At 32.1% G+C, this 12,627-nt stretch overlaps 1 protein-coding gene across 4 annotated transcripts in view; it reads left to right on the plus strand.

The window, feature by feature from the left end:
• LOC124362689 (prolyl endopeptidase) overlaps positions 1-12,627 on the plus strand; it is a 56,126-nt gene that overhangs the window by 21,871 nt on the left and 21,628 nt on the right. For 3 of the 4 annotated variants that reach the window (XM_046817393.1, XM_046817392.1, XM_046817391.1), the window contains exons 3-6: positions 3,443-3,666; positions 6,581-6,768; positions 7,539-7,621; positions 10,799-10,941. In XM_046817393.1, coding sequence (XP_046673349.1) covers positions 3,443-3,666; positions 6,581-6,768; positions 7,539-7,621; positions 10,799-10,941 — 638 coding nt within the window. The remainder of the gene's footprint in view (positions 1-3,442; positions 3,667-6,580; positions 6,769-7,538; positions 7,622-10,798; positions 10,942-12,627) is intronic. The other variant, XM_046817394.1, reaches the window with a different exon arrangement.

Here is a 12,627-nt window from a genome sequence, read left to right on the forward strand (position 1 = left end):
GTCCCCATGATATTACAGAAAACTGATAGTTCCTTCAAAAAGTAGATTTTTAGGTGTAGTATTGATGTACCAAATCTTGTTTCTTTATCTGTTATCGTTCAGAAAAATATTATACCCGTGCAGGACTTTATGTACACCCTGTATACTGATATAAGGTTCAAATAAATGTAATGTCCTTACTATGAAACGTGTAGAGTTTGTGCCAACAACTATGCAAGAAAAACAACATAAGTGTCAATTAGACACTGATGTCATTTATTTAACAGAACATATCAGGTTTACGCAAGCCACATCAAAATTGTGTTATCTGTTACCTGTATAAAACCGCAGCGATAATGTCACATACGTTATACTTAATGCAATCGCCGTGGATAAGTTTTACTTGCCATGGAAGTTCTTGTATTACATACATAACAATCTCCTGTTCTTGGCAACTGGCCCAACTCTAGATAATGCTATGAGTGATCTAACTAGATATAACCATCTCCTATACTTGGTAATTGGTCCAACTGGATAACTAATGCTGTTATTCCTTGACATGCATTCCAGGGTAGGTTACTACTACAACTGATCGAACTAGATATAACAATCTCCTATACTAGGTAACTGGTCCAGCTCTGGATAATGCTGCCATTCCCTTGAGTTAAGCATTCCAGGGAAGTTGTTATGAATGAATAACTAAATATAACAATCTCGTATACTTGGCAACTGGCCCAACTCTAGATAATGCTACGAGTGATCTAACTAGATATAACCATCTCCTATACTTGGTAATTGGTCCAACTGGATAACTAATGCTGTTATTCCTTGACACGCATTCCAGGGTAGGTTACTACTACAACTGATCGAACTAGATATAACAATCTCCTATACTAGGTAACTGGTACAACTCTGTATAATGCTGCCATTCTCTTAGGTTAAGCATTCCAGGGCATTTGTTACGAGTGAATGAGGTAAATATAACAATCTTGTATACTTGGTAACTGGTACAACTCTGTATAATGCTGCCATTCCCTTGAGTTAAGCATTCCAGGGCATTTGTTACGAGTGAATGAGGTAAATATAACAATCTTGTATGCTTGGTAACTGGTCCAGCTCTGGATAATGCTGCCATTCCCTTGAGTTAAGCATTCCAGGGCATTTGTTACGAGTGAATGAGGTAAATATAACAATCTTGTATACTTGGTAACTGGTATAACTCTGTATAATACTGCCATTCCCTTGAGTTAAGCATTCCAGGGAAGTTTTTATGAATGAATAACTAAATATAACAATCTTGTATACTTGGTAACTGGTCCAGCTCTGGATAATACTGCCATTCCCTTGAGTTAAGCATTCCAGGGCATTTGTTACGAGTGAATGAGGTAAATATAACAATCTTGTATGCTTGGTAACTGGTCCAGCTCTGGATAATGCTGCCATTCCCTTGAGTTAAGCATTCCAGGGCATTTGTTACGAGTGAATGAGGTAAATATAACAATCTTGTATACTTGGTAACTGGTACAACTCTGTATAATGCTGCCATTCCCTTGAGTTAAGCATTCCAGGGAAGTTTTTATGAATGAATAACTAAATATAACAATCTTGTATACTTGGTAACTGGTCCAGCTCTGGATAATGCTGCCATTCCCTTGAGTTAAGCATTCCAGGGAAGTTGTTATGAATGAATAACTAAATATAACAATCTCGTATACTTGGAAAATGGTCCAACTGGTTATCTAATGTTGCCATTTCCTTGATCTGAGCACTCTTGGGCAATTGCTGTAAGTGAACAAATTAGAAATATTCTTGATCATGAAGCACTCACCTTTACTGGTAGATCAGTGGAATTAGGACTCTGCTTTAGTTTAGTTCAGTTCTCTTACTGTCCTTAAAACTGAGAATTTTCAAGGGCTACCATGTCTACAGGTGATTACTGTCCTAAAGGTTCAGATAAACAATGTTTATCTTAATAAGTGAAATTAAAACTTGTTAGTTGTATTTTGTCAACCAAGAAAATGTCTATTAATCTATAAAGAATTTAATTTCATCATGATTCATAACAACAGTTTGTTTTCTCAAGGTTTACTCTTAGAAGTAAAGTTAGAAGATGCATTTCAATGAAGTGAATCATACATCCAAACACAATTTTTAAGTTCTTTATTTTGTCTTGATTGTCATTAATCTTCTAAACATTAGTACTGCAAAAATCATAATTTAATGCCTCAAACTTCCATTGAAATGAGTAATAGCAGAATGGTATAATAGTATTATTATTTGATACAACTAATAAAACAAATTTGATGATGAATATTAACATGAAAAATTAACAATAAATAAATTAAACATTCATATTTGTAATTTTACTTGAAAAAAATGTGATTATTCAGGCATTTTCTAAAATATTTATGGTGTTAATTTTTAATATGCACATTGAATTCATAAGAATGTTCACAATTACTGTGTACAGTAAAACGGAACAAGCTTAAATATGAAATGCGGTTCTTATTGACTAGATGAACTGTTCTTAATATATTTACTAACTCAGAGATTTATAATTTGTAACTAACAAGTAACTAGTAGTTACAAACTCCTCTATCAACCAGACAAAGATAATACAATTGAGGATGAATTTGTGTTTGCAAGTGCGTAGGATCAAATATCCTTATAAGGCAGAGGTAGTCGAGTAATAGCTTGGATTCGTCTTGGATAATCACAGCCATGCAGAAAATGTAGCTAAAATAAGTGCTCAGTTCGTTATAAACAGTTGTAATCTCATTTTTTCTAGCGTTATTTTCTCTGCATGGAAGTCACAAGGAGGAGGGGATTGAAAAGTTTGATTTTAAAGGTACTTTTTGGATTTAATGAAAATACAAATGAATGTTGTAGTTCATCTTCTTTAGTTCTGATTCGGTCTTGGATCTAAACCTGGGCGATGCCAGTCACTACAAACTACCACTAACAAACTAACTAGTGACATAACTATCAGTTGTGCCTGTTTTAGTTTTCAAAATTTTTCAGACTCTGAAAAGACTAGTTTTTGTTGTGACATTACTTGCTTACCTGATATAGAGTTTTCTAACACTCTTCTTGAAGTTATAACAAGAAGTAATTAAATTGACTGCTCAGCTCTTGATCTCAATACCTAATTACGTCTTAGGGCCTACAAGATAAACTTATAAAATTACGTTCTCACTTTTTACATCAAGAGACAACTGAGCAATGTTTAATACTTTATTTAGACCGTTTGTGGCATTCACACATAAAATTAAGTTTAATATTTAGTTTTTCAACATTTCAAATTTTTCTCACAGCAATACAGATACTAGCTTACATTAATGGTAAAAGTTCATTGAAACATGTCATCCAAATTTTCTCATACACTATTCATCACCACTAGACTAGGGCCTATAAGGCCTCGCTGCTCTGTTATAACAATTGAATCATTTTTTAAATATTTCAGATCGAAGATCCTTACAGGTGGTTGGAGGACCCAGAAAGTGAGGAAACTAAACAGTTTGTTGATGCACAAAACGCTATAACACAGCCTTTCCTTAATAAATGTGAATATCGCAGTAAGATTAACGAATACCTCACAAAATATTGGAACTACCCAAAATACTCTTGCCCTTACAGACATGGGAGTAAATACTTTTTTTACATGAACTCCGGTTTACAAAATCAAAGGTAGGTTAATGAGTGCTTGAAAATAATAAGTTTTAATGACACTGCAGAGTTTTGCACTCCATAACTCCCGATAATAGCCATTATTTTAGTCAAATTTATGATTGAGGCATTTTGAGCATGTTATTTTTTTTAAATTCATGGTGAGTTTCAGAAATAAGTTCTGGGTTATACAAGGTTAATAGTATATAGTTAATAGTTATAATTAATAATGTATCATTAATATGTAACAGTGACATATAGCTTTGGCTTTTTCTTTTTATATTGAGTGGTTTGAGCATGTTGTGACTCTGCAGTTGTTTTGCATGTTGTGATGACAAATGCTGTATTTAATAACTTTGTTTAGAAATGAATGTTGTGTGCATATTGTGTCCTATTATATTTATTGAACTGCTTTTCTGTTGTTTTTTATAACTATTTGCATTTGTTAAAGTTTGTCTTTGAATATCTGATTTATTTTTTAAATACATGTTATTTCTTAAGTGTGAGTTTTATGTAACTTCCTTGCGTTTGACATTTTTATTTAATTTGTTGGTTTCATATGAAAGACTGTACAGTTTATGGAATAGGTAAGTGGAGAAGTAAACTTGCAGTAGACTCCCGATAATCTGCTGACACTGCTCCAACTTAATATATTAAACCAGAACTCTTTCAGATTATTCAAAATTTTGGATTATTGGAGGTATGATTATAATATTGCTATATAACCTGTTAGGTAATACTAAATCGAGGAAAATGGAACAAACAGGCTAAAAATCAAACTATTTCTAAAAATTAAACCTTTAACACTTTTAATATTAGTTTTAATATTGAGTATGTACATTTCAGACTCAGATAGTATTATCATTTATAGATCAATACAAACAAATAAAAACAAATATTAAAATGAAATTAACATGTGTTAAACCCTTTGTGGCTAAATTTTATATTTAATGTAAGCGTGGCTAATTTATAGTGTTTAAAAGTATATAATATAAAGATTTTTGTCAAAACATCTTTGTTATATAATAGTTTTTCAGTCTTAATTATGGGACATTTATAAATTTCAAAATGCTCAAAAGTTGGTTACTCTTCTTATATATATTATTAAAATCATCAGTATCAATATTTAACCTGCTACTGTACCTTAATTGGACTCACTGAGTCCGAAATGTATATAGTAAATACTGAAAGTGTTAAAGGTGTTTTATTTTACTAAACATTTTTGGTGGCTACATTATACCAACAAAGTGTCTTTTATCTAGATCAGAAATTTTGATTTTTTACCGTTTTCATAAATGTTTTAATCATATCTTTATTTTATAATATCATAAATAGTTTGTTACAGAGTCATAAAAATGTCCATGTTTCTGAATATTCGCACACTTTTCAGCCACAGTTAAAGTTACACACTTACATTTTTAGTCTACTCAGGATCCGTGAACACAGGACACAGGTTACATATCAATACAATACAGTGTAATCAGACACAACATAAAGATCCGTATACTGTACCACTACTGCAAACATGCAATCTAAACTAACATCAGATTTGAGTTTAAAATTTTGCCGTGAAAGATGTGTCCTTTCCGTCACTCCCAGTCCTGCGTATAGTGTTCGCTCTCTCTTTTGCTCACAAGAGGTGTTGCTGCCGAAGCATTGACAGATATAGAACATGTCAGACCGAAGAATTTCAGATTATCGAGAGTCCACTGCAGTAAAAATTCTGTATCTAGCATGATTTTACCATAAATATTTTCTCCGCCAAGACTGCTTGCAATCGTAGTAAACTGGATTTATGGTTCTTAATACAAAAATGACAACACAGTATTGTTATGTTGCAGTGGTGTAACTGTACAGTGTATGGTGAACTGCCAATTTGCATCAAAATCTGGTAGTTTAAATATGCTGTCTCAATGATGCATTCATCAAACTGTCATGGTTGTAGTTGTAAAGAGTTACAACATTAATGTTGTAATACTTGAAATCAACACGGGTGTTCCTAGAGTTTAAAATAATTGAGTATTTTTCTTTATAAATTGGAGAACATGGTTTGAGACTAGAAATTAGTTTTCATTAAATTCTATTTTTGAACTTGAAAAGAATGAAGTTATAAAAATAACTAAAATTATGTTTGGTCTTTCAATAAATGTTTAATATCAATATAAAAATAATAATGTGTTAACACATAAATGGGTAACAGTAAATGAGTCTGATACTGCTTTGGTTTAATTTTAATAATATGCATTGTGACTCTTCTGTGAAATGTAAGTTTATTGTATATTACAGAGAGGGGTGGGTTTTATTCATTATATAGCATTACATTTGTAATTATTTTTTTTATCATTCAGTTCTTTGATATCAGATGCATATTGTTTAGATTGTACTTTGAAGTTTATCATCATGAGAAATGTTCACATCAGTAACTTTACTAGAAGAGCTTACCTGTAAAATATAGAAAACATGTATTGTTGTGGAAAAGCATTACAATTTTATTAAGTGTGGATTTTGTTTAATGCTGTACAGTTTATCCATGAAATGCCCCTTCAATATACAGCAAACACCTCTAAATGTTTTCTATTTATATATAGTTAGTGTTATATAATAGGAACATTTTGCATTTTAGCATGGAAATTATGCTATTCACAAAAATAAGTTAGCGGGCATTTGATATTTATTATACAACAATTCTACAAATTTATGAATGCCTTTTGTATTACAGTGTAAAAAATTTGTTTTAACTTTGTAAAGAATGGAAGTAATGAATATTTTAATGTACAATATGTTTGTATATAATTATTATTGTCTTCTTTCTAATAAATACTTAGATTAGATATTTAAGTATTTATTAGAATTAATCTGCTTAAATAGTGAAGCAGATTAGAATATATTTTATTATTGAAAATGGTTAGGAAATAATCTCTTGTGTCTTCTGTAGTGTCCTCTATGTGCAAGAGTCTCTAGAAGGAGAGCCAAAAGTGTTTTTGGATCCAAACTCCCTTTCGGCTGATGGAACAATCGCTTTGTCAGGGAAAGCCTTTTCTGACGATGACAAAATACTGGCCTACGGACTAAGTCAGTGTGGGTCAGATTGGATAACAATCCACTTCAAGAATGTGGATACTGGTAAGTATCAGTAAGGACTTTTCTACAAATATTTGAATGTCAGCTTTACGTAACAGTAGACTGGCACTAAAGTCACCATTATGAGAAAAATTCTAAAAAGCTTGAAGACCGTTTAAAATATCTTTTATTGAATCAGCTGGGCATTGTCACAGATATTAAGGAAACACAATATCAGTTGCTATCTGTTATTTAACACATAATATTGGATGGTGTTTAACTGTAAGCTGGCATTGTACTGGATATTTCATTAATATTTATTTTATCAACCATCAAAGTGATAGCAATTAACACTTTCATCATCAACTGTTCAGCCTGGACTTCTCTTATGGAATAGATGAAAAAAATAAATTGGTACCGTCTGATATTTTTGTCATCTATACATTTTATTTCATCAGGTAACATTTTTTTATATCCTACTTCAAAGCAAGGATACAGATATTATGAATCAGGATCATTTGTTTTATCATTTGAATTATCAAATTCACAAGTTTTAGCACAAAACTATTTTTCCATCAATAATTTTACTTCTGATTTTTTTTAAATGTTTCTGTTTAGACTTGAAAATATTTTTTATTACGAGTATACCTATTTAGTTGGGATTTTTTACTGTTTTCAACATTGAATTAAGAAAGTCTGTACTTTGAACATTTATTTTGTATAATCTTTGATGAACTTTTTTTGTAAATTAAGGCTGTAATAATGTATGTTAAACCAGTATATTTCCTTATATTGCCTGATGGACAGAGAAATATGTTACCAAATGTGTACAGGTGAAGACTTTCCTGAAGTGCTGGAGAAGGTGAAGTGCTCCAGCATGTCTTGGACTCATGACAACAAGGGGATATTTTATGGTGTAAGTACTTATTTTTAATTACAAATTATCTATAAAAAAGTAGTGGTTCTTTAAACTTTCAAATACCTGAGAATGTAAAACAGTATTAAAAATATGTGAGAGTGCCTTTGTTGATTGTTTTGCCTACTTACCTATTGATATTTTGATATACATAATATTATCTATTGAACGGATTGTACTGAAATTTGATATGGACTTTCTAAGAGTCCCTGGTATGAATATAGATAGGCCTATTCTTATTTCGAAAGTTCCTCTTGGCTACACTCCACTGGTCTCTAAAGTAGCAAAAATATTTCATCGTAGTCTCTGTCTAAAGTTGCAAAATATTAATTGAAAGAGTCTGTAATTTACTGTTCTGTATAAACATTTATTTATGGCAGCACAAGCACATGTTTAATTCATTTTACCATTTTACATTAAAAGTGTGAAAGCATGGAGTAAGATTGATAGTTACAACACTTATTGCAACCTTTTCTGCAATCGCTGTTGGGCACAGACACAGAAAATATTCAGATAAGAAAATTAAAAGTTTTATTAAAAGTATACTTTTAGTGTATATTTTGAAGAAATATTAAGTATTAGATGTAAAAGAGAAAGTTACTTTCTAACTTTTACTATAAATTAAAACAATGTTATAAAACTCATCGCAGTTGTCTTTTGACAGAAGTAGGCTTCCCAGATCTGTGTATCTATATATATATATATTTTCTTGACAGGAAATAAGGCAAAATCAACTATGGAACAAAAAATATTAAGACCAGAGTAAATTTAAATCGCCATAAAATTTATGGCGATTTAAATTTACTTAATATACACTTTTTGAATAATTAAAATGGCCAACTTATATACTTTTTGACATATTTTCTTGAATGTGGTAAAAAGGCAAACTCAACATTGGTGTCGGAAATCACTCTAACCAGAAGTGTTTATATATGTGCCAAGCCTATGAAATTGTGTGCAGAGCAGCTGGTAACTGCTAGTTTTATATAAATGTTATAAAATTACACCACACACAATCATTCCAAATCATTTATTTGTACCCCTTTCTAACCTATCTTTTTGTTGTAATCTGAACTAAACCAGTAAAAATTAAGCTAATGCTCTGGCATTACTTATATTATACAAGGGTAATTCGGAAAGTAAGGTCCGTTTTTTTATTTAAAAAAAAACCACAACAGATTTTTTCAAAAAACTTGTTTTATTTGATTACTGACATCAATCACTATTTTTCTACATAATTTCCACTTTTGTTTAAACACTTATATCATAACGATCTACAAGTTTTTGAATGCCGGTGTCATAGAATGATCTACAAGTTTTTGAATGCCGGTGTCATAGAAGTTGGCCGCCTGCAACGACAACCAGTCTTGTACTGCTTGTTTCACCTCGTCATCAGTGTCGAAGCGTTTCCCGCCTAGGAACTCTTTTAGGTAGCGAAACAAGTGGAAGTGCTCGGCGCCAAGTCTGGGCTGTATGTCCAAGTCTGTCTAGCTGTGTTTCCAACCAAACGATTTGATGAGATTTTGAGTTTGGTTGGCAGAGTGGAGTCTGGCATTGTCATGCAGCAACGAAACTCCAGCTTTCAATAGGCCACGTCGCTTGTTCTGTATTGCTTGTCTAAGGTTAGTCAGAGTGTTGCAATAAGTGGCCGCATTTATTGTTGTTCCTCGCTCTATGAACTCGACTAGCAATATCCCACGTCTATCCCAAAACACTGTCGCCATAACCTTGCGTGTGGACAATGTTTGTTTTGCTTTCACTTTAACCGGTGACGTCGAGTGACGCCACTCCATTTATTGTTGTTCCTCGCTCTATGAACTCGACTAGCAATATCCCACGTCTATCCCAAAACACTGTCGCCATAACCTTGAGTGTGGACAATGTTTGTTTTGCTTTCACTTTAACCGGTGACGTCACTCCATTGACTGGCGTTTCGTTTCTGGGGTTATGTGGGAAACCCATGTCTCGTCACCTGTCACAATGTGGTCTAAAAGGTTATCACCTTCCTGATGATATTGGATCAAAAATTCAAGAGCAATACCCATTCTTCTTTTTTTGTGTTCCTCAGTAAGCAGCCTGTGAACCCAACGTGAGCACAATTTGCGAAAATCCAAAATTTCAGAAACAATGTTAAACAATGTGGTTCTACTCACGTTTGGAAATTTTATTGCTAATGAAGAAACAATGAATCGCCGATCTTCACGAATTTTCTCATCGACGGCTTTCACCGAATCTTCACCGGACCGTACACTCCACTTATCTGTCGATGAATATCCGCTGCTGAAACGTTCCTTGCTGTCAAAAATCGTATCACAGACCGTATTTCACAGTCGGCGGGACGTTCAATAGTTTTAAACATTTTAAAAAGGCACAGACAACAGCAGACTACAACGATTTCACTGCAAATGGCGTCGTTCTGCACGCAATGTGTGCCGGGAGTCAGGGCGCATGCGCATTTCGCTGCTCGCTTACTGTTTGTCTGGTTAACGCGAATCGGACCTTACTTTCCGAATTACCCTCGTATTTAATACAATTCTGGTTGTTACATTAACAACTAGATGTCATATTGTGTATATTTAAACTATTGACACCTTTAAAAAAAAATTACCAATCAAGAATCCTAACAAACACAAATTTAAGAATCTGCACAAAGGTTTTGTTTATTGGTGTGGTTAGCCTAATAGTGTTGATATTTTAAATTTCACCATTTTAATTTTCACTATCCTCCTCTGATGAACATTCACTGTGGCTATTGTCGGAATTATTTGGAGGCTCAAAACATCTCTTCATCACTGAAAATTCTGTCACTATAAGAGAAATGTATCTTCAATGTAATCATCACTAATATATGAATTTGTCAATTAACCATTTTTTAATCTTTCACTGAATAATGTTCACTGTGGCTATCGCTGGGATTATTAGGTGGCTCAAAACATCTCTTCATCACTGAAACTTCACTATCACAAAGAAAATTTTTGTTCAATGTAATCATTACTAACATGAGAGTCTGACGAAGTATTGTATTTGTAATAATGTAATCTAAGTATTGATGTGATATTGACTATTAAAACAAATTATTACTATTGGGTTAATGTGATAACTTTTTTCAAGGTCAGTTTTATTCACCTTGAACTGTATTGGTGGAATACAAATTATTTGTACTCGTTGATGTTTCAGAGATATCCTGACCAAGTGGGAAAGATTGTGGGCTCAGAGACTGAGAGCAGCAAGAACCAGAAGCTGTACTACCATGCCTTAGGCACCTCTCAGTCTGAGGATGTCCTGGTCGCTGAGTTTCCTGAGGAACCATCCATTATCATGTTTGTATTCTCAAACCAGATATTCTATTAATATTTTAACATTTCACTCCAGATCTTTGGCACCAGTATATCATATGTTGTTGAGAACTATTTTTTCAAGAACTGGCTGTTCTGTTGGCCGTATTGATTTTCATCCCATATGAACAATGTTACACCTCAAAACACTTTTACATGCTTATTTTTAATAATTGAATCATGGGAGATGTCTCATTTATAAAATATTAATAATACGCATCCAAATGCTTTTTAATGTTTTGTATATTTGCTATTGGCTATTCAGAAGAAATTTCAAATTTTTTCACTTTATTTAAATATCCAAGAAGTATAATTGTACCAGAAAAACTAAAAAGAAGAAAGAAATTCTTTATTTCAAAAGTTACAAAAGCCACAGAGTGGCGTCATATATTTGTCAATGTAACTGTAACATTTACATTAGTTTTGATATTGCAAATGTATAACTCTCTTACAAAAAACATTTAGATATTTATATATTGTATCTTCAAAATTATACATCTTCTATAACTCTAAGACCAAAAATAAAGGTGTAAATGTCTTTAACCCTTTCCGGGCCAGGCGGCAATATATTGCCGCCATAGATCGTGTCTGAAAAGTGCCAGGCGGCAATATATTGCCGCCTTGATATTCGTCGTTTTCTTAAGTAAATATGACGTCAAATGATTAAAGTTTTATGTTTTTTTATTCCCTGCTATATTTCTAGATAGTTAATATGAATATAATTTTTATTTTGGAAGTCTATGCATTTTTATTTCGTAATTGTCACATGACATTATCAGGTGACTCGATCTATTGTTGTTAATACTTTATGCTTTAGTGTAATCGTACTATTGTATGCTGGATTCTTCTTCACTATTTTATTTAGTGGTTGTAAATATTAGTAGTGTTACGTACTTAGCTATTGTGTGTAGTAGTTACAATGACTGACAATTTGCGATCTCACGGGAGTGAAATTGTAAGTAGCATATTTGTAAATAGAAAAAGTGTAAATAAATTTCAAATAAAATTGTGTAAATATTTCTTGGTAAATAGTGTTTTTAACTGTATTGAAACTGCTTATGGATCCTACAATCATCTGTTTACCGGTACATCCATAATGTGAATATTTATTTTAAGTTTCTAGCAGTGTAAGAGTCAGTTGCTTTATCACTTGTTGCGAAGTACAATTATGCGTATTTATACAAAATGTGTCATAAAAAATTTATTTATGAGAGAAATAACACAAAATTTTGTATGGTTGTTCCTTTATAAATGTACAATATAATAACATAGCTTCCTACAGTAAAATTATTTTTAATTTTTTAGTTATTTACAAAAAAAATAAAAATTTTTTTTTAATGTGATCCATTAAAACATTATTTTTTTAAATTTTAAATTACTTAAAACTACATATATATATTTTTTTTTTGTTGATAGTATATATCTATACGAGTAATTTGGTGCAACTTTTAGGTCATTCTCTAATGTTTATGAAAAGTTATAAATTTTAATCTAAGAGACTGCAAAATCGTCAATTTTAGCCTGGCACTTTTGACTAGTCACAAGGGGATATGATATGTGAAAAAATTTTGCAACATCTCATATTTGGTCCTGGCCCTGAAAGGGTTAAAGTTTAACAATGTTCTTATGAGATTAAATTCAAGGCCATTTCATTACAGCAGGCTCTTAATA

This window comes from Homalodisca vitripennis, chromosome 5 (assembly GCF_021130785.1).
Source record: "Homalodisca vitripennis isolate AUS2020 chromosome 5, UT_GWSS_2.1, whole genome shotgun sequence".
NCBI lineage: Eukaryota > Metazoa > Arthropoda > Insecta > Hemiptera > Cicadellidae > Homalodisca > Homalodisca vitripennis.